This window comes from Malaya genurostris, chromosome 1, assembly GCF_030247185.1.
Source record: "Malaya genurostris strain Urasoe2022 chromosome 1, Malgen_1.1, whole genome shotgun sequence".
NCBI lineage: Eukaryota > Metazoa > Arthropoda > Insecta > Diptera > Culicidae > Malaya > Malaya genurostris.
Genome location: NC_080570.1, coordinates 80,494,860 through 80,519,117, shown reverse-complemented (window position 1 = coordinate 80,519,117; position 24,258 = coordinate 80,494,860). Strand labels below are relative to the sequence as shown.

General features: G+C 37.7%; 1 protein-coding gene across 1 annotated transcript in view; it reads left to right on the top strand.

Moving 5' to 3' along the window:
• Positions 1 to 933: 933 nt before the first annotated feature.
• LOC131440611 (E3 ubiquitin-protein ligase HRD1) overlaps positions 934 to 24,258 on the top strand; it is a 37,295-nt gene continuing 13,970 nt past the window's right edge. Inside the window, exons 1-5 of the mRNA XM_058612046.1 lie at positions 934 to 1,334; positions 1,446 to 1,691; positions 1,744 to 2,123; positions 2,184 to 2,566; positions 23,869 to 24,065. Coding sequence (XP_058468029.1) covers positions 1,206 to 1,334; positions 1,446 to 1,691; positions 1,744 to 2,123; positions 2,184 to 2,566; positions 23,869 to 24,065 — 1,335 coding nt within the window. The 5' untranslated portion in view covers positions 934 to 1,205. The remainder of the gene's footprint in view (positions 1,335 to 1,445; positions 1,692 to 1,743; positions 2,124 to 2,183; positions 2,567 to 23,868; positions 24,066 to 24,258) is intronic.

Here is a 24,258-nt window from a genome sequence, read left to right as displayed (position 1 = left end):
AAAATTATATGATTTGAATTGTTACGATACTCAACAATCTATACATTCTAAGATAAATTGTGGAAGGTTTTGTAACAACAAATCGTAATGACTTTCTACAATATTTTTTATTCGGGTTGTACTAAATACAAGGAAAAGTTTGATCTGGCTTCATTTTCAGTTACCAAAAAGAGGTCTCACCATCTATCGTATTGAAGAATCCAACCAACTCTTTTGCGATCGCTGCACTGCCCGAGTGGCGAGCTTTGAACTAAGCGATGGTGATTATTTTCAGATTTTGCTTGAAGATTCGAACAAAATGCAGGGTTTTTATTTTTTTTTCTTATGAATCGAATACGAACATACAAAAACGTGTGAAAATTTGGTAAAAAAAATTGATCATTAATGATTCAGTAACTTTCCGTGGTATGTTTGATTAATATTTATGGAGAAATAAATTGATGAATTATGATCAAAAGTTTTATGACTAGTCTATTTACTCATGTTTTATAATCTGAATCAAATCTGTATGTGAATTGAAAATTACAAATTTCATCAGAAATTGTCAAGAGTATAGGACAATTAAATCATATGTTTGATGACAACACGTGAATAATCGTTTTTCTTACCCATATTTGTAAGGTTTTGCCATCTGCGTTCTTTCAAATTCAAGTAAATTGAAAAATTCGTCAAAAACATTTCTAAATACATGGGATATGTCAAAACAATCACCATAACGCTATCTCGTGTTGACCACGCTGATTGGATTGTTCAATAGAGGCCGAAAGCGTGAGTATCTGACGAAATTTGAAAAAAATGTTAAATCTGGCAAAATTAGTGAAATCTGGCAAATGATCTGGTTAGTTTGTGTCTGGAGCAGTGAGAATAGTGAGATAAATCTGGCAACCTGGCAACGCTGATGACATCTGATAATTTCGGGAAAATATTCAGAACAGTTTATCGTGTACGTGGAATTTCAATTTTCTGAAAAGAAATTTAAATTTACTGTATACATTTAGTTGTGTTAGATGTACATATGGCATTATAAAAATGAATTTATAAAACTGTGAATATATATTTATTTATAAATTAGTTTCGAGTTTATCAGCATACTGCGAATATAACTATTCAGCAATAGAACAAAGTAATAAAATATTGCGGCGAAATTTTACAAAATTAACATATTTTTCGAAAGCATCAGCCTGTTGGCTGCAAAAATATTTCAAATGCGTGCTTTGGGTATATCTGTTCTTAGCCTGGCGCTAACGTGTATTGTAATAGGAAATGCATACTATCAGAAGAAACAATTCTATCCATCTGTAGTCTACATTACCAAATCTAATCCAAGCATGGCGGTAAGTATTAAAATTTATTTTCTTCGGTACGATACACGATAGTGTTTCGTCGATTAATCTAGTAAATTTCTAATGTTCATTCTAATTTCACCTGTTTGTAAATGTTTTTAGGTAATTTATGTCCAATCACTTGTACTGGTTCTGATGTTGGGGAAATTAATGAAAAAGGTTTTCTTGGGAACACTACGAGCAGCGGAGTTTGAACATTTAATGGAACGTTTCTGGTATGCACTAACAGAAACATGTCTAGCTTTTACAGTTTTCAGAGACGATTTCAATCCAAAATTCGTAGCACTATTCACAGTACTATTGTTTTTAAAATCATTTCACTGGTTAGCTGAAGATCGCGTGGATTACGTGAGTTCTTCTGGATATATTCTTTCTTTGATAAAAACTGTTGATTTTACAGATGGAGCGAAGCCCTGTTATTGGATGGATATTTCATTTAAGAGTTGCGGGATTGTTGGCATGCTTAGGTTTACTGGATTACCAACTTATCGCATATGCATATCAGTCGACTGTTGCTAAAGGTGCAACCGTTCAATTGGTGTTTGGCTTTGAATATGCTATATTGATGACAATGGTACTTAACACGACTATCAAATATATTTTTCATGCCGCAGAATTGCGTTCCGATACACCCTGGGAAAATAAGGCGGTGTTTTTACTATACACTGAACTTATTATCGGTTTCATTCGTGTAGTTCTCTACGTTATTTTTGTAATACTTATGGTGAAAATTTATACATTACCTTTGTTTGCGTTCCGGCCAATGTACTATACAATGAGGTAATAATAGTTTATGTTTAACGTACAATGCGCTCATAAGTTATTATTTTTTATTGCAAGGAACTTCAAAAAAGCATTAAATGATGTAATATTATCAAGACGTGCAATTCGAAATATGAATACGCTTTATCCAGATGCCACACAGGATGAATTACAATTGTCTGACAATATCTGTATCATTTGTCGGGAAGATATGATCAATAGCTCAAAAAAGCTACCGTGTGGTCATATTTTTCACACTGCCTGCCTACGATCTTGGTTTCAACGACAACAGACCTGCCCAACATGCCGTTTAAATATTCTAAGAACACCTATAACGACTATTCATCCTAATCCCGTTCCACCAACCGGTACCGAAACAAATAATTTGATAAACCCAAACGACGGAAATCGATCGACATCAGCTGGGATTGGCGTTTCCGTGCCACCAACATTACAAACGGGTAAGCTCTTTCATAGTTCATATATGATTTAGGGTTTGAGCATGCATTAGGTGTAATTGACGTCGATTTTTGCCTTTCTCATATAGAAAGGTTATGCAATCGCGACTTTTCAACGGAGGGCCGATTGTCATACCATTCGACTTAGATCACAAAATGTCTGTGTGTATGTATGTATGTATGTGTGTATGTGACAAATAATGTCACTCGATTTTCGATTCTGTGACAAATAATGTTACCCAATTTTCACAAACTCAGATTCAAATAAAAAATCCCATAGAAGAAATTAAAGAAATAAAATGTTACTCACTTTTCTCAGAGATGGCGAGACTGATTTTCTCAAACCTAATTTCAAACGAAAGACCTTATGGTGCCTTAGCTCGCTGTTGAATTTTTTCTTCATCCGACTTCCGGTTCCGGAATTACAAGGCAATACAAACAAATCTATGAAAAAATGCACACTAAATTTTCTCAGAAATTTCTACCGATTTTACAAACTAACTTTCTAATATCTCTTATTTTTTTTAAATACGTTTATTTCATAAGGCAATATACATTAGTTTTTCTTCGCCGTAATATTTGTTATTATAAATTACACTGCAAATAAACATTTATTTTGTACATGATCTTATAACTATTTCAGGTTTGTTTGTATCAGTACATCACTTTTATTCAATGTAAGATAGCTATTGGTTGAACTCATGGAAGAGGAAGAAGTCTAACATAAAATAAACATTAAATTGGAATTCCAATGGACTTAATGAAACGATAAAGAAGTTTCATGTAAGGAAGGTCACGACAAGCAAGAATGTCGCGAACTGGGACATTGGATAGTCTACCTTGAGTACGCAAGGAATTTATTAGTTGTGATGCACTCACATCACGATACACCACGCATGTCCAAACGATATGATCAATATCCCGATAACCTTCCCCACAAACACAATTATTAGTCTCGGAAAGTGAAATTCTAAAGAGATGTGCATCTAATGTGTAGTGATTGGACATGGGTCTGGACATCACACGAATGAAATCCCTACTCACATCCAGTCCCCTGAACTATGCCTTTGTCTGTATTTTAGGAATAATTGAGTGCATCCACCGACCCAGATCATCTCTACCCCAATCAGCTTGCCAACTGCCAAGTTTTCTTTGGCGAGACACGCTATAGAATTCGTTGAAAGCAATCGGTCTCTCAATTTGTGATCCGTCCTTGTAAAACATTTTCTCAGAGTCAATATATCTGAACGTACTTGAAAATATTTGTGGGATTTCCATCGAGCGTAGGTGATCCGGGATTCCACGCACTTCGCGCTGCATGGATGTGTCGAAAAAATAAAGTTGATTCAGGAACTTTTAGGGGGCTGACACGGATTGGAATATGGTGTACGGTCACTTCGCCGACGGTCATTAGGCATGCGGTCAACTAGCATACAGATATTTGGCATACACACCATTTGGCATAACTTTCATTAGGTCATTATTTGGCATAAAATATAAAAATAATTCGGACGATCAAAATTCACTTAAATATTTTCCGAAAATTCATATGAATTGACAATAATAATTGAGTTTATGTAGTTTGTTTCTGTTCTATGTATTTCGGCCTTTTGAGGCATTCTCGTGTATGGCTTGATTTGGAAATTCGTGTTGAAAATACACTTTAATTAAATATTTTTCCTGCATCGTGACGGGGTATCGTAGAAAATATACTCATGGGCAAGTACTGACGTATGAGTCGTGTTCTTCTAGTAATAACTTTTAACCAGGATAATGACGCCAATGTAATGAAAATAGCAAACAGTATTAACACCTTCTCCGAAGAAAACTACTTGAAAGCAATAGCAGCACTGTTGGGGTTAAAATCAGAATAACTCTGATGACTTTTTCGTTATTTATATGTTAAATATTAAAATTTGTTTGTTTTGTTACGACTTTTTGTTCGCATTCATTTTTAGCCCTGGGCTTTGGATGATGAGCTACAGGGTGCGTACCCCCGCTTGGCGGATGGGGGTGGGAGTCAATTTACACTTCGCGTATTGACAAAGTCGGACCATACCGAGATCGATCGTTCGCTTATAAATGTGAAAGATGAAAATTATTATGTTGTATGGATCGATCACGGAGTGGACAGGACTAATAGTGCTTGAAATTGACAATAGGTCATTGGGTGGTTTCGAGCATTCTTATGCCTGGAATTGGTCACCAATTTGAATTATCTGGATCCAGTTGGGATTAATGTTAATATATCATATTCGTCCTGAACTTGGTTAATTTAATTCAAAAAGGAGGACTAGTGTTATCAGGAATAGGAGTAAATTGATATCTTATGAATCGTTTAGGAACTTTCAAACCTTTCCGATCCGGTTCGGCATCGGTAATGTTTACAAATGGCAATGACGGCGAAACTGATTAATCAGGTGTGAATACACTCTCAAATCGGGAAAGGTTTGAATGTACTTAGATTTCTCCAACTTGGACACAGATGTCACCTTCTAACTAAGAGTGTGAGATGTGTGTTTCTGGAAGAGAACGGTTCACGTGGACCATTTCATACAGTCACACCTAGTATTTCTTCACGAAATACATGTAGTAGTTTTTGTTTCCTGGATGCGTGCTCAACACTAGAAGGCCCAAAACTTAGTATAGACCTAAATTGATCAAAAGCACTCGAAATGATTGAAAGAAAGAAAGTCACTGACAGACTAACTAAAAGCTAGTGCAGAGTGCCTTAGTGCTTATAACGTTAAATTAAGAGTTAAATAAAGATCACAGAATTCTAAGCAATCCTTCCATTGTTTACATATTGTTACTTTCTTGGGCATTCTAGTGTTAAATGCGCACCCTTACATTATATAATTTAACGAAATCACTCACATCTGATTTTATTTTATTTTATTTTCATGATAAAAAAAAACTAAATTAAATGAGACTATTCAAGTAAAGGATTGTCATCGAAGATTCAAGGCCAAGAAGGTGTGATGAACCATAGAATGTCCAAGGATAGCGTTGCAGGATAAATGCCCTATGTTATAACCTAACTTTTGGTAATATGTATGATGATGGAAGAAAAAGGAAATCTTAGATACAAAATGGAACATCGGTAAGACTAAAAAGACCATTGCATACAACTAACTTTTACATTTCAGGGAATAAAATAACATCAGCAAAAGTACGGAATGGAAATAAAATAGAAGGACAACAAAAGACATTTACGAAACACAATTGAATAGAACACTGGAATTAAGGTAATACAGAATATTAACTATGACCAAAGGTAAGAAAACCAACATGAATAAATAATAGAAACTGTTGGGTAATAATATAATTTCCTCATATTGAAAGAGGCGTTTATATGGCGCGCATGCGCTAATTCGGCCTGATACAAATTAACGGGGAGGGCAATACATTTTGGACAGGGCTGTAAAAAGCTGATTGGAACCCTTTCCCCACCAAAATGTAATATAAGGATAAGGATAAGGATAAGGACTTTTTGTTCGCATTCATTTTTGTTTTGTTGTTCAATGTAGGAATAAATATTGACCCGCTGTCGGAAGCGGCGGCCCCTCGCAAGCAAACCTGTAATCCACCCGTATGCCAAATGACCGTATGCCTAATGACCGTTATGCCAAATAGTGTATATGCCAAATATCTTTATGCCAAATGACCTTTATGCCAGTTGGCCGTATGCCTAATGACCGTATGACTAATGACCGTCGGCGAAAAGACATGTAACCTTGGAATATATCTTGAAGGGTTGATTTCCTGTGACATATGGTTAAAATAATTGCAAAGTCAAAAGTAAAACCGCCTGGTTGGTTTGGAATATAACAGTGGAATGATTGTTTATTGATAATAACAAAGTTCTTAGCGACGCGGTATTACCGACTACTACGACACTCCTCCCTAATCCGCGACGCCTATAAATTCACAGAACTTCTTTTGCTTTTGTGTTGGCATTGCTTTTGTTAGTCCATCAGCTGACTGCTCTGTTGGTACATAATTCAATTCGATTAATCCTTGGCTCAACACATCATGGACAAAGTGATACTTTATGCTAATATGTTTCGTTCTTGGATTGTACGATCCGTTATTTGCGATGCTGATTGCAGATTATCACCACCGGATGCTCTTCGAACAACTGCGATCGTAGACTGTTCCACCACATAGTTTCTTGAATTGTCCGAGACAAAGCCAGGTACTCCGCCTCACACGATGACCAAGCTACGGTGGGTTGCTTTTTTACGTTCCACGAAATGGCTCCACCTTGCAGCCTAAAAACGTACCCTGTTGTTGACTTGCGGTTGTCTGGATCTCCAGTATTCTAGCTTCTTCGTAGTAGTTCCTTTCATGTAACGAATTATCTTCTTGGCCGCTTCCCAGTGCTGTCGTCCGGGATTAGCACTGAATTGACTTACAGCATTTACCGCATAAGCAATATCCGGACGAGTAACTTGAGCTGCGAAAGAGAGACACATAACAGCTTCCTTGAACGGTATCTTCTTCATTTCATCGATTCGCTCTTGATTTCTTGGTCCCATGGATTTGTCCAGTCTCATACTTGAGTCTGCGGAAGTCGCTACTGGATTCGAATCCCTCATTCCAAAACGTCGTATGATACTCTCAATATATGCTTGTTGATCGAGCCAAAACTTTCTTTCCGCCGGTTTTCTTTTTACCCGAATACCCAAATAGTATTTCGCCTCTCCAAGATCTTCAGCTTGTTACCGGTTTGTCGTTCAGGTGAGGAAATCTCGGCTTCCCCCAAACGATGGAACTTCTACAGGGCCACACAAATCCGAATGCACCAGCTCTAGCAATTCCGTTGCTCTTGAGTCGCTGGTCGGAAACAGAAAACGTGTTTTCTTGCCTACAAGACATATTTTACAATTCACGAATCTATCGTTCTTAAAATCAATTCCATCTGCCATTTGCTTGAGTTTTTTCAAGCTACCTTCGTTCAGATGACCGCCTGTGCCAGATGAGCCGCCTGTGCCACAGATGAATACCATTTGCCAGAAACAACTTCTCTGGCCGCTTACTGAAAGCAAATTTGTGGCCAGGTCCGGAATTTTCAATACGTTGGATATCTCCACTTGTCCATGTTGTGTCTCCAACGTTACCGTACCTTTAGCAATCGCCTTCATGTTGCTGTTATTTGCTGTTCCGACATTGTGGTTCAAGGCAATCGCACCAGAGAAGGGTTGGTCAGAGCGTGCCATGTGACTGGTGGCACTGGAATCAAAATACCATCCATCGGTTTTCACATCTCCGATTGCGAATATGCTGCACAATCCTTTCGGCTTGGATACCTTCGATGTCTTCTTAGCTTGAGGACACTTGGCTGCAAAATGTCCCGGTTTTTCGCAAATGTAGCAAAGCTTCTCAGTTTTGCTAACTATTTTTGATTCATAAGATTTGTTACGGTTAGTTTTGCTGTACAGAGCACCTTCTGTGCTGCTGTTGACCGGACCACGATCCAGTTTCACATCTTGCAAAATTTTTGCTTTCATCGCATCAGCTGTCAATGCCGCCCCGGAAGCTTCTAGTCCCATGATCATGGGCTCGTACTGCTCCGGTAAACCCATTATTAAAATCGCTGCTAGCCACGCATCGTCCACCTTGAAGCCAACGGATGCAAGCTTGTGACTCGTGCTCATCAGCTCGTCAACATACTCTTCATCAGCAAACCAATTTTACGGATCAATCCGCTATCCTGAAGTGCGGATTTCAGCTTGTTCCATGCTTCTTTTGCCGTTATGGCATCTTGCACTAAGCTGTAGTTATAGCTCTCTATACTTAGGCAGAACGTGGCTAAAGCTTGGAGCTTCACGTCCTCAGGAACACCGGTGCCGTCGCCATCAACCGCAGACCAGTGTCGAATGCATGCAGCCTAAAACATTTCGAAAAAAAAACGATACTGAATTCGCTCAAGTTTAATCATATGAGAGTTTGCAGCGGAACGAAAGCAAACGCATCCATATTTCATCAATGAAAGTATTGTTGTTTGATACAATTTTATTAGATCTTCCGGATGAGCACCCCACCAAGATCCTGTGATTGTTCAAAGAAAATTTACTCTTGTTATCAGATACCTAATGTGTCCTCCCCATGTGTATTTTGAATCAAACCACATCCCGAAGTATTTGAAAGTCGAAGCCAGTAACCTTCCCATCATATGAAGCTGAAGCTTGCGAGATTATGCTTTCTTGAAAAGACGACCAGCTCTGTTTTCTCCGCAGAGAATTCAATACCCAAATGAACAGCCCAAACGGACAAGTTATCTAAGGTATCTTGCAATAGTTTTTGCAGATCAACAGCTTTGGGTCCAGTAACTGAATTGTCTTAGTGCGCATTGTCTTAGTGTGCATGGGGTTAGTAGAGTAGCAGACTGATGCATGAGCCTTGCGGGAGACCCATGTATCTAATTCTGAATTTTCACCATGTGAAAATGCATGCGCTTCTCTGACAAATGGTTGTTCAAATAATTATTTAGGATCAGAATCTGGGTAAATTTTCCTAGCAAAGTCAAATATCCATCGGTTCGAGTATTCCTCACTCTCATTGCCCTCACAACGATTCCTCATTCGTCTGGCCGTGTTTCAAAGAGTGCTCATTGAGGTTTCTTTTGACAAACCGACAAAATGTCTCCAATAGATACATTTCTTGGCCCGAAGTATGCTCTTATACTTGGTTTCTAAAAAATCTTGCAAGCATTTGATTTCGCGTGTTTGGCATCTGAGCATTATTTGTCCCACCAAGGGTTGGGATGCCTTCTGTTAGCTGTCGGACCAAGAAATCGTTTGGTTTGGGCTTGTTCAGCGGCCTCCAGATTCGAACAAACGAGGAAGTCGTATTCATTGAGTGGTGGGAGCTCTTTCATTGAATTTAAATAACAGAGATACTAATTCGGTCATTTTTTTTTGTCAAATCATATTAACTTAATTATCAATGCATTTGTTACTGCTTATTGAGACGATGATTGGTAACTGATCGCTACCATGTAAATCAGGAAGTATTTTCCAGGAGCAATCTAGTCAAATTGAAGTCGAGCAAAGAGCTAAATCTAATGCACTTGGACGTGCAGGAGGTTTTCGGGATCCGTGTCATGCTACCCATATTTAATACCGTCATGTTGAAATTGTCGCAACATCAGTTTTCGATATATTGTAGAAAAATTACTTTTTTTTATGCATTTCACTGATTATATTGAAGAAAATCCTAGTTTCTGTGAAACGCACTTTGGACTTGACATTCTTCATTAAATTCTGCACAGTTACTTTTGACTTTCCTGGTGGCAGCTGTCCAGTTTTTTTTAACTCCTGCATGTTTTAGGACATTGTACCTTCCTTCCGAAAGTGCCGCTTGACAATTGTCCAATACCTTTCAATTGGCCGAAGATCCGGGCAGTTTGGTGGGTTGATGTCCTTTTCCACGAATTGTACATTATTTTTTGACAACCACTGTAGAACGGAGTCGGCGTAGTGGGCTGAAGGCAAACCCGGCCAGAAGTGAGGAGGAGCTTTATGCTTTCTGTACAGTGGCAGCATTCTCTTCTTCAAACATTTTTCCTCGTACACCTTGGCGTTGCTTGTGCCCTTCGTGAAGAAAATCGACGACCGCAAACCACAGGTACAAATTGCTTGCCAGACCAACACTTTCTGCCCAAACTTTTCCATCGCCACCGTGGTGTCAGCGTCGTCCAGGTCCTGGTACACCGATTTCGTATAATATTGCGGTCCGGGCAGCGCTCGAGAGACTTCCTTGGCGTAGGTTTCGTCGTCGATCACGATGCATCCGTCTCTATTCTGTATAATCCGGTTATACAGTTTTCGCGCTCTTGTTTTGGCCTGAACTTGCTTTTCAGGGAGTTCCGAACTTTGATCCGTTGAATCATCCAGATGCTGGTGTTGAACTGCTTGGCCAAATCCCGCGTCGACGCCGATGGGTTTTTCCTGATGTACTCAACCACTTTTAAGTCCCGGCCGGGCTGGCTGGGACCCGTTTTTCTACCGGATCGGGACAAATCCTTCATGGAAAGGGTCTCACCAAACTTCTCGATAATATTTTTGACACTGGTGTGGTGCACTTTCACCCGTTCTGCAATTTCCTTGTACGTGACACCACTTTCTGAGTACCAAGTGTGCAGAATTTTCTTTCGCGTTTCCGGATCAATTCGACTCATCATTGTAACGATAAACCGTACCGAAACCAACCGATTGCGCAGCTGTTATTGACATGTAAACAAACATGACACCGCAAAACAGGCTGGAAAAAAATAAGCCATTTCAGAGTAATAACTGTTTGAGTGTTGCTAACTACTTATCGATACACTCCTTATACTGTTGAAGTCATTAAATTGTAAAGCTATATTTGAAGTAAGCCACGTTTTGCACAAAGCAAATACATCACATTTTTGACTGTACAATAAAACTTTAAATGAATCAAGTTTTGGCATGATGCTTCGACGACTCCACTGCAGGACATCATTTGCGTCGGATGATAAATTATCCATCAAATGATACAAACCCTGAGAGAATTTGCCATTGGGCTGATAACTGCTTCAAAATAGTTTTAGCTATTGGGAGAAATGCCGTCATGAGGGCCATTAGGGGTTCAGAAATATGGAATGCTGAGAAAATCCAGTCTACAATTTCCGAAAACTTCAGTAATCCAGTTGGTGGCTGTGAAACGAAGCCCGCTGGATTATTGTCTTTCCTTGTGCTAGTTCTTCGATTGGTTCGTGAATTTGACAAACCAGTAGGCACAGTTTTTGGTTTTAAATTTTGGTTTTTAGATTTAACACGGGGATCTTTTTTTGAAGGTGTAATTTTAGGTGCCCTTTTTGGTAATTTAGGGGAAGACTTCTTTCTATTAACAGAACCTTGAGGAGTGACAAACGATGTACTTTCACTATTTTCATCAGAGTCAGATTCCTCTGACTCTAGATTTGAAACACCGTTTTCTGTTTCGAGAGGCGGACCTCAATGTCAGTTTTAAGCATTTCTGCATGTGTGCGCTTAGACCGTGCTTCAATAGAAAACTTCGTTTTGTCTTAACTGAAATGCAGCGCATGCTGAGAGATCATGAAGACTCTCCCCACAATTAACACATTTTTCAATGTCTTTATCGCAAAGATTATCCATACCTCACAATTGCCACCTGCTTGTCACACACTACTTGATGGAATGGAATTCCTTGGTCTCGGACAGAGGAATCTGGTGTATAATTCGCTAGGCCGAACACTCGATCTTTTGTTTTGCTCTAACGATTGTGTAGTTGATCGTTGTCTTAACCCGTTGCTTCCCGTGGACAATCATCATCCGCCGCTAACCATTCAACTGTTTACGATTGCGGATAGTACCCAATTGCCGACGATTAGCGATAGCAGTGCCTCCCGTCCATTGAATTATCGGTTGGTGGACTTCTTTGCTTTGTCCGATCATCTTAACAATGTCGATTGGGACTTATTGTTTGGTACCGGTGATGTCGATGATATGGCAGAGATCTTCTGCGACGAAATCAATCGTTGGCTTGAGTCAAATGTACCTCGTGTTAGGCAACCCGTTTCTCCTGCTTGGAGCACATTAGAATTACGCAAATTAAAACGAGAGCGTAATGCCAAACAGCGCAAATTGCTTCGACGACGTAATGCTTCCAACGTTGCTAACTTTCATCGATCTGCCAATGCTTATCGTGCTCTTAATGCTAGTTTATACAAAGTATATGTACTTCGCATGCAGACTAGTCTAAGACGTAACCCTCGTAGTTTTTGGCGATTCGTTAACTCGAAAAGAAAAAACTCATCTGTACCTACAAATGTTTTCCTCGAGGATGAGGCTGCCCAATCAGTTTCTGAATCTTGTGAATTGTTTGCCAGGCATTTCGCTGGTGTGTTTCATAGTAATCTGACTTCAAATGAAGAGACGGAAATTGCTGTTACTGATGTTCCTGCTGACCTAAATAGTTTGAATACTTTCATCGTTACCTCTGAGATTGTTTCACGCGCTGCAAAAAAGTTGAAATGTTCATATTCTCCCGGGCCAGACGGTTTACCCGCTGTTGTTTTAAATCGATGTATTGGTGCATTGGCTGAACCATTGAGTACAATTTTTAGTCGATCTTTTGAGCAGGCAAAATTCCCGTGCATATGGAAGCAATCGTACATTTGTCCCATATTTAAAGACGGCGATCGGCGAAATGTTGCTAATTATCGTGGGATTACCAGTCTCTCTGCCTCATCTAAACTTTTTGAAATGATTGTAAGTGATGCCATATTAGATCGAGTGAGGAATTACGTTTCATTTGATCAGCATGGATTCATACCAGGAAGATCAGTTTCGACGAATCTGTTAACATTCACGTCTAAGTGTATCGCTAGCATGGAGGAAAAAACTCAAATGGATGTTGTCTACACTGATCTAAAAGCAGCATTTGACAAAATCGACCACGAAATACTTCTTTGTAAATTATATCGTCTCGGATTCTCTGCGCAGCTCGTGTCCTGGATAAGATCATATCTGACTGGTAGAGTATTACGAGTGAAGTTGGATAACTGCACATCATCTCAATTTACGAACAATTCAGGAGTTCCTCAAGGTAGTAATTTGGGACCATTACTTTTCGTACTGTTTTTCAACGATGTCTCATTTGCTTTGTCAAATGGCTGCAAATTGATCTATGCAGACGATTTAAAATTGTACCTCGTAGTTCGTACCGTAGAGGATTGCCAGCGGTTACAATATTTACTAGAATTGTTCGTAGATTGGTGTCACAGAAACAAGCTAATTATTAACGTGGCAAAATGTCAGGTGATTACGTTCCACCGTACTTTGAATCCTGTGAAATTTAATTACAGTATTGGTGGCTCTGTTCTGACTAGAGTTAACCAGGTGAGCGATTTAGGAGTATTGTTGGATAAAAAACTGACCTTTGATTCACATCGATCACTGATCATTTCAAAAGCTTCACGTCAATTGGGATTTATTTCAAAAATCGCTAAGGACTTTAAAGATCCTCATTGCTTGAAGGCATTATATTGCTCACTCGTTAGACCTATTTTTGAGAACGCTTCATCAGTTTGGTTACCGTATCAGCTCTCGTGGTGCATGCGAATTGAACGAGTTCAAAAGCGGTTTTTAGCATTACGGAATTTACCGTGGAGAGATCCCTCGAATCTCCCACCATATCCGGATAGATGTCGACTAATCGGAATCGAATCGCTGTTACGTCGCCGTAAAATACAACAGGCAGTAGTTATTGCAAAACTGATCAACGGAGAAATCGATGCACCGGAATTGCGATCCGAAATTAATTTTTGAGCACAGAACCCTGCGGAATGGCACTCTACTTCAGCAAAGATTTCATAGAACTAGTTTTGGATGTAATGAACCGATAACCGCTGCCATTCGATCATTCACTGCTGTAGAAGATCTTTTTGAGTTTGGCGAATCATCCAGCCGCTTCGCTAGTAAAGTCAAACGATCTTCTGTGTTTTGATATTTTTTCTAGTCTTTAATTTTTGTTTTTAATTAAATTATGTGTATTTTGTTTTTAATAATGTTATGTAACTATTAGTTTTAGATGTATTGTGATAATTATTATGTGTTGTTTTTTTTAAAAGATGGTGGTTTTTGCGCCCGTTTGAGAATGACATATTTTATGTTCAACTCAAATGGGTTTTTCTCCACCCATATCCATGTAGATTTCGTATCCGATGGATATTACAATAATAAATAAATAAATAAATAAATAAATATAGGGCCCTTGACATCTGATAAATTTAGGCTTATTACTACAATAAGTAGCTGTATGGCCGAATTTTTTACAATTCGTGCAATGCATAGCATGCGGAACGAAATGCCGAACAGGAAGTCGAATTTTATCGATGTAGACATGGCTAGGCAACGCAGATCCGGCAAATGTCACTCGAGACGAACCTGATGGACGATAATTCCATCATTAATAGATGTTGAGTACAATTGCTTGCACTCGAGTAACTCCCTCAATCATCGAGTTTTTTAAACGACCAACTCCATTTTTAAGTAAATCATCGACTGTTAGGCTTGACTCAGTGACAACACCGTCAATTTCCACATCCTTCGATAGAATGTAAACTCGATACTCAAGAACGAATAATTCACAGGTTACGATTTGCCTGTTCCAAATCGTTAACTACAACTCCAATGTTATTTCTATAAACTTTAGAGATATCTACAACTTCAGAGAAATGTGAGGTCAAATGTTTTATAAACTCTGGTGGTACTCTCTGGATTATGCTTAGTCTTGGAATATTTAAGCCCTTGCTAATATCCGGAATCGGATTCGGATGATCTTTCATGAGATCATCCATTACAATAACTGATTTTTTTTTGTAAATTAATAATATCAAAATGAAAGCTTATGTGTAGTAAAATTTAAGTTATAAGAGAAATAATGAGATTAAATTAAATTTAATCTACCTTGTTGCTCTCTGTTGCTCTGTTGTGATGAACTCGCCTAACGATTTTCAATTAGCACTATTTTGGTATCGTTTTCTGCTATCTCCGATGCTCTGTCGTCGTGGTCACCACTGAACTTGGTGTGTGCTGTCTGTACCTGGCAATAGGCACAGCGCTATAGCTCTTGGTGGCGATTAAATGTGATGCTTGCAGTGTAGCACTACGCGATATATATCGTCTCTTTCGATCGTACGCAGCGAACAAATTCTGGTACCTGGTAGATCAGCACTGAATTTCCTTAGCTCCTCTGTGCCTTTGCACCCTTTCGTCTTCGCATTTTTATGTTGGTATGAACGGGATGGCCTTCGTTGCTTCGTTTATTTTTTGTCAAAAAGCTACTAGGGATGCCTGATACCGAGTCGATACTTTGAGGTGTCGATACTTTCCTTCAAGAATCGGGTATTTTTGGTATCAATATCGCATCAGTGCTATACTGTTAGTATCGATACTTTTGGTCTCGATACTTACAGTATCACAACAGATTGAAGCCAATTCCAATTACGACGGAACATGTTTTTTTGTTTCAATTTTAGAGGCTTTAACCTTAAGGTCATTCGCCTCTTCGGGGCAGAAAAACTTTCTAACCCTATGTGCGGGGTTGGGAATTGAACCCAGGTGGGCTGCGTGAAAAGCATCACGATATACCCGTCCCCAATTAAACATTTTTGCCTTTCTCTATAGAAAGGTATTAAAATTGCTGGAAAAACCGACTTTCGAACGGACCCTCGGAGACCCATAGTGTTATATACCATTCGACTCAGTTCGACGAGATCGGAAAATGTCTGTGTGTATGTGTGTGTGCACTTTTAGAAGATATTTGAACGCTTTTTTTTAGATTAGCATCACTGTTCTCATACAAATAGGCAACGCAAATGTCAAGCACTAGTTTGGAAAAATGATGCTGACTGTGTGACATAAACACTGAAGCATGCTTTTGTGAACCACTCGAATCAATCTGAATCAATTGGTGTCAAAATTTGTATCCAAATTTATTTAATAAAAGTATGAAACATATTTTCATGAAACTGTTATGAAAGAAGAGAAAGGCATTATCAGGGGATTAAGATGGGTTTTATTTCTTCAGCTTCGGTGCAGCGCCAAGCTCGCGCATGTATTCTATGGCGTGGACTAGCCGTCGTTGAAATTCGTTCTCGACAATCTCACTTCGTCCCACAGGTGCGCTGAAAGAGGGTGCAATGAGATAAAACCATCAACAAAACACGCTCATAAAGGTCATACTCTCAGAGAATTCAATCATTTCAATTTTTCACAGTCATTGCACTCTTTTTCAGTGCGCTTATAGCGATGAAATAATAGCAATAGGAATTGGCTTTTAGTGTAGTATTCGTGTTTCGACATAAAGGTTATTACATGAAAATTGTTGAGAAAATAGGTGAAATGTGAAATCAACACAAAGTGACGCGCGGAAATTCTTTAACGTGGACCAAAAGTCGCGAAAGGCGAAGTGCAATTTATGTGGCAAGGAATATGCGTATATTGGCGGCACATCAAACTTATGCACTGCAAGAAAAGAAATATAACAATCACGATGTGATTATCAATTGACGTGAAACAAATTTAGACGTACTGAACATCACATCCAATAATTTTCTGTTTTCAAGAAATATTGCCGATAAATCACAGGTTATTACGTCGAAACAACGTATATGATTCTGATATAAAATTATGCATCTTTTCGTGTAATATTACAACCTTTAGAACGACACCAAGATTGTTGGGATATTATATCGTAATCGCTGCAATATTACAAAAGTGATGGTGTCGTTCTAAGGGTTGTAATATTACTCGAAAAGATACATAAAATCATATAAGAATCATATACAGTATTAAGTCAAGCTTATGTAATCTACTAAATACGTTGTTTCAATGTAATAATTTATCTGCAATGTTTCTTGAAAACAAAATTATTGCATGTGATGTTCAGTACGTATATTTTTTTCACATCAATTGATAATCACATTGAAATTGTTACGATTCTTTTTGGCATTAAAAATGCCTTACTCTTCACTATATGGGGTCGGGTGTCAATTAAAAGTTTCGAAAATAGTCGCGTAACCATTTTGTGTCATAATTTTGAACGTCAATAACTCGGTCATTTGTTGATGGATTGTTATAATTTAACAACCAATCGATTCGGAAACTTTTAACTTAAACATGTATGACGACGTCGTTTCAGTATTTCAATAGCATACTATTGAAAAAATGGTTGGAATCGACCTATGTTTTCATCCACCGATCCCTGTTGTACAGGGTGATTTTTTAAGAGCTTGAGAACTTTTTTAAACAATAAAACGCATAAAATTTGCAAAATCTCATCGGTTCTTTATTTTAAACGTTAGATTGGTACATGACATTTACTTTTTGAAGATAATTTCATTTAAATGTTGACCGCGGCTGCGTCTTAGGTGGTCCATTCGGAAAATCCGCTTTTTTATCGACAAATTTTGTTCAGCGATGAGGCTCATTTCTGGTTGAATGGCTACGTAAATAAGCAAAATTGCCGCATTTGGAGTGAAGAGCAACCAGAAGCCGTTCAAGAACTGCCCATGCATCCCGAAAAATGCACTGTTTGGTGTGGTTTGTACGCTGGTGGAATCATTGGACCGTATTTTTTCAAAGATGCTGTTGGACGCAACGTTACAGTGAATGGCGATCGCTATCGTTCGATGCTAACAAACTTTTTGTTGCCAAAAATGGAAGAACTGAACTTGGTTGACATGTGGTTTCAACAAGATGGCGCTACATGCCACACAGCTCGCGATTCTATGGCCATTTTGAGGGAAAACTTCGGAGAACAATTCATCTCAAGAAATGGACCGGTAAGTTGGCCACCAAGATCATGCGATTTGACGCCTTTAGACTATTTTTTGTGGGGCTACGTCAAGTCTAAAGTCTACAGAAATAAGCCAGTAACTATTCCAGCTTTGGAAGACAACATTTCCGAAGAAATTCGGGCTATTCCGGCCGAAATGCTCGAAAAAGTTGCCCAAAATTGGACTTTCCGAATGGACCACCTAAGACGCAGCCGCGGTCAACATTTAAATGAAATTATCTTCAAAAAGTAAATGTCATGTACCAATCTAACGTTTAAAATAAAGAACCGATGAGATTTTGCAAATTTTATGCGTTTTATTGTTTAAAAAAGTTCTCAAGCTCTTAAAAAATCACCCTGTACAAAATGACGTCAACTTCTTGTTTGGCATAGGAGGCTTTGCGTCATGCATACCCGGTGGATTTTGTCGATCCGCATCGGTTCGATCATCGGTCCGATTATCGGACCGATTGAGCACGATATGGGGCCGATCGTAGCGCTTCGATCGGCCCGTCATCGGACAATTCTGCACCATTTGCATCAACCGCGTCGTCTTAAGAAAGCTTTATTTTTACATTATGTATCGCTAGAGAAACAGAGCGAAGGAATATCAAACAAGGCATTTTCAAGCCGACGTCTTCCCGATAGGGTGTGAAATAGTGTTAAACATTCTTTTGTTTCGGTCATAGAGGCTTTAACCTTAAGGTCATTCGCCTCTTAGGGCCAGAAAAACTCTGGCCCTATGTTCGGAGTTGAAAATCCAACCCCGATATATCCCATCCTCTGCGTATCAGACATCCGCTCTCTGCTTTGGTATTTCTTCACTCTTTTGTTCTATCGATACACTATGTAAGCTTGAAACGCAGTCAAAAGCTTTCTTGCACGATGCGTCCGATGCTCGGATTTACTGGGTAAAAACACCGCATCATTCTGCGTAGTATGAAGCGAAATCTATAAATATATGCTGCACAATATTTCTTTGTCTAGTTAATGCTTACCTGTGAATAAAGCAAGTAGCACTTGCTCTTAGGAGAAGAAAACGACATTGACACACCCCTTAGGAGAAGAAAACGACGACAACTCTATTGATTATAATACTTATCATCCAAATGCTGCACAATTTAATAAGTCATCATTGGAGGTCATAGTTTATGGCCAGAATTTTAATAGAATGAAAAGTGCGTTGAAAATGACTGAAATTTGTAATAAAATATTAAGTAGTTCTTATGCAATAATCTTAGCTACAGAAACAAGCTGGGATGAATGTGTTAGGAGTGAAGAAGTTTTCGGCAATAATTACAATGTGTTCAGAGATGATCGTGATTTACAAATGTCTGATAAGAGATCGGGTGGTGGAGTACTAATTGCTATTTCTACAAAATTTAATGCTGAGATCATAACCACTAGAAAAATTAAAGAATTCGAGCACGTATGGGTGAAAACTCGTCTGGCAGAGGAAACACATATTTTCTGCTCAGTGTATTTTCCCCCAAACAACACCCGTAAAGAAGTATATGAAAAGTTTTTCCAGAGTGCTGAAGAAATCATAACTAACCTTCCTTCCGAAGTGAAAGTACACATTTATGGTGACTTCAATCAACGTGACATTGACTTTTTCCCAGACTCAGAAAATGAGAGCATCCTCCTACCAGTGGTAGGAGAGAATGGAACCCTCCAATATATCTTTGATCAAGTTGCATGCTTAGGACTCAACCAAATTAATTACGTTAAAAATCAGCAAAACTGTTACTTAGATTTTTTACTAACAAATTCACAAGAAGACTTCTGTCTTACCGAATCCCTTACCCCCTTATGGAAAAATGAAAGATTTCACACTGCAATTGAGTTGTCCATATTTGTTCATGAGTATAATAGATCCGATGAATATGAGTATGACGAGGTCTTTCAGTATGACTTGGCAAATTATGATAACATAAAGTTAAAATTAAGTAACATTGATTGGCAAACCATTTTCAGGGAGTCTAATGTTGAAACTTCTGTAGAAATGTTTTATAAGATTTTATTTGATACTATTAATGATCAGGTACCTTTTAAGAGAATCAGACGACGACTTAACTATAAATATCCAATATGGTATAATGATAACATTAAAAATCTAAAAAATCGAAAACAGAAGGCCCATAAAAAATATAAAAGAGACAGTAGTAGCGTCAACTTAGGAACTTACTTACAAACTTGTGATCAATTGAATCTTGCAATTGAAATCGCTTCCGAGGAGTACTATTCAAAAACGGAGAGTGAAATCAAATCTTGCCCGAAGAATTTCTTCAATTACGTAAAACAAAAACTGAAATCTAATAATTTTCCCTCAAAAATGTTTTTCAAGGATAAGATTGCTGACAACTCGGAAGATATTTGTACACTATTTGCAAATTACTTCCAAGAAACCTATACTACGTTTTCCGAAGAGGATCGAGACCGTGAATATTTTAATTTCTTCCCTGAACATGCTTGTGACATTAATATTCATAACATTAGTGTCCAAGATATTATGCAAGCGCTCAATAAATTAGATATCTCTAAAGGTCCCGGACCTGATGGAATTCCTCCCATATTCATGAAAAAACTATCGTTAGAACTAGCCACACCCTTGTTTTGGCTTTTCAATAAATCACTCATGACCGGTATTTTTCCTAAAATATGGAAGGACTCCTATTTGGTACCGATTTACAAAAGTGGAAAAAAATCAGATGTGTGTAATTATCGAGGAATTGCAATTATCTCCTGCATTCCTAAACTTTTTGAAGCGATAATCAATGAAAAGATGTTTTATCAAGTTAAAAATAGAATCACTAATATGCAGCATGGATTTTTTAAGGGTCGCTCAACTAATACAAATTTACTCGAATTTGTCAATTACTCACTGGCTGCTATGGATAAGGGTAATTACATAGAAGCTCTCTATACTGACTTCAGCAAAGCATTTGATCGCATTGATATACCTATGTTATTATTCAAACTACAAAAAATAGGAACTGGTCCTGAACTACTCAAATGGCTTGAGTCGTATCTGACTGATCGTCAGCAAATGGTTCGATTTAAAGGGAGGATATCCAACCATGTCCTAGTAACCTCAGGAGTTCCACAAGGTTCTCATCTAGGCCCTCTCTTATTCATTTTATTTGTAAACGATATATCTCTTATTTTAAAACACATAAAAGTGTTGATTTATGCCGATGACATGAAGCTCTTCCTAGAAATAAAAAGTGATGTAGACAAGGTGGTATTTCAAGATGAAGTGCAAACTTTCCATGTCTGGTGTAACAAAAGCCTTTTGAAACTAAACGTCAATAAATGTAAAGTAATAGCTTTCAATAGGAAACAAAACACACCAGATATCACAATTAAACTAGGCGATCAAACAGTAGAAAGATGTATTAGAATTAGAGATCTAGGAGTAATTTTAGATAAAAAGTTGACTTTCATCGATCACTATAATACGATAATAGGCAAAGCTAATAACATGCTTGCATTTATAAAACGCTTCAGCTATAATTTTTGCGATCCTTACACGATTAAAACATTATATATTGCCTACGTAAGGTCTATACTTGAATATTGTAGCATTGTTTGGTCCCCATTCTCAATCACTCACAAGGAACGTATAGAATCAGTTCAAAAGCAATTCCTATTATTTGCACTCCGTAAGTTAGGTTGGGCAAGATTTCCTCTACCATCATACAAAGCTCGTTGCATGCTCATTGACATCCACACACTAGAAGAGCGTCGAGAACAATTAATGGTTTCATTCATACATAACATCGTTACACATCGGGTTGATTCATCTGGACTTCTGTCTAAACTTAATTTTTATATACCTTCCCGACAATTACGAAACCGAGCTATATTCTATATAAGTCATTATCGTACCAACTATGCTAAATTTGGCCCATTAAATCAAATGATGTCAACTTATAATAAGCATTGCGGAGCAATTGACTTTACAATGACGACAGCCCAGCTCAAACAATATTTTAATTCAATACGACCTAGGTCCTAGAACATAATGCACATTAATGTTTATTTTAGAAAATATCACACGTGTTAAAATGTAATCAATACAATGTAATGGTCTACTATAGTTTGACGACAAATAAAAATAAAATAAAAATAAAATAAATAAGCTCGTCCAGTGAGCTGATGACTGGATTGTATATGCGTTCACTCACTGGATTATCGCTTTTGCATTATGTGTTGGTGAAATTTCTTGCTGTCTGCGCAACACCGTGTTCGCTTGAGTATCTTATATATCATCTAGCTATTGAAGAACCACATCAGCGTGGTTGCCGATTCTTTTGAAATATCCCATGTATTTAGCAAATTTTTGGTCGATTTTGCCATTAAAAATGCCTTACTCTTCGCTACACGAGACTGGGTGTCAATTTAAAAAATGCAAAACTTATCGCGTAACATTTTTCTGTCATAATTTTGAACGCTTATAACTCAGTCATTTGTTGATGGATTTATATAATTCAACAAACAATCGATTCGGAAACATTTAACTTAAACTTATGAAACAACGTCATTTGAATATTTCAATTGCATACCATTGAAAAATTGGTTTGAATTGAGTATATTATTTTGGTTCTCTGGTAACTGTCAGGCCAATTTAGAATTATCGGCGATAGATTTTTCGGATCTAATTTGCAGCGCTTGTTCCTCGATGATTTGTTAATGGATTTTCCTAATTTAAATGATTCCAAAGCTTCAATATTGTAAACTTAAAAATATTTTAATTTGCCAACGGATCGGTTTGCATACTTAAATCTCAATTCCCATACGAACAAAACGCGACAATGTGACTGAACGAGTTGTTGTCCCACCAGGAATTGAACGCTTCAAATGATTCAAAATTAAATTCTGAAACTTATCTAGAAGCGACCTTATTGGTTTAGTAGTATAAATGAGTTCCACAGGCTCACGTATACAGTACAATTAGATGCAATATCGTATAGTTTCAAAGATATACTCAAGGTAAGCTTACCTGCGATTTTACATGTATCGTTTGAATAGGAACCCTCGTAGAATTTGGTTAACCGCCAGTTTCAGTTCAATTATTATTTGCTTCAAAACAATAAGCGTCTGATGGCTACATGCGTTGTAACTATGATAATGTTCATTCGTGTGTTAATAACTTCAAGTTACAATATGAACAAAATTTTGGAATTTTGTTGAGTATCCATTCCGTATATTCCTAATGTGCCAAAGCGAAAATCAATGTAAGTAACTAAATATTTTATGCAGACTGTTTCACATGTTTTCTTCCTCGTTTTGTTGCCATATTATTTACCGACACTTTCCGAAGATTGTCGACGATTTTGAAGGATTAATAAAATTACACCATTACTGAGATTACTGGTACAACATTCTCTTGGATCGATTAACTGTTTATAAAATTAATAAGACCACCCAGTGAACGACCATTATTAGGTTAAAACTGGGGGTAAATAAACGATATAAATCAAATCAAATTAATAATTTTGTACGTTTCTCGAAAATTATCATCATAAAATAAAATAGTTATATTTGTTCAGGTTTAAATCTTTAGGTTGTTTGTATCTAAAATTGAGATTTCAAGTAACTTTGAAATGTAGTGAAGTTTAGTGTATCATCATCATTATCATCTTTATTTTTGTATTTATTATGAAGACCCTAGAAACGTTTCATTTTTAATGTTATTGTGCTCGGTCGTGTCTTGAATACAACCCTCGACAATTTTATTTTATTTTGAAATGATTGCTGAGTAAGTATCAATTGATACCTACAGGTATCGATACTTTATTGCCTTTTGATACCTTATATCAATACCCAAAATTTCGGTATCCCGATACCCCACTTGTCGATACTTTACCTTCTAAGTACCATCCCTAATTTATACATATACTTTTTATTGTTCGATATCTGCCGTAGAAAATACATTGTAGTGTGTAATTTTCTTTTCTTTTTTCTAGCTGCTAATGCATCAAATGTTTCTGCCGTTTCGCTCGTTACTGGAACACCCTTGGCATTCCATCCACTTCCTTTTGTGGGACTGCCTTCATACGAGATGCCTTTGCCTCCTGCTCCACCTGCTTTAGAAACATTGACCGATGAAGAATTAAGAAGAATGGAAGGAAACGAGCGGCATCATATTGAAGAGCGAATTAAGGTAAATTTTTGAACAACTGAATCCAAAATGCAGTTTTGTCCAGCTTAGAGATTGAACAAATAGTTGATATAACATTGTGTCGAAATATGTTATTAACTCCTCACCTTCGAAAAGCTTTCTGAAAAGATCCGAATGGAAGGAGGGCTTGTATTTTAACCCCTTATATTTCAGTTTTAACAGTAGTACGACAAGA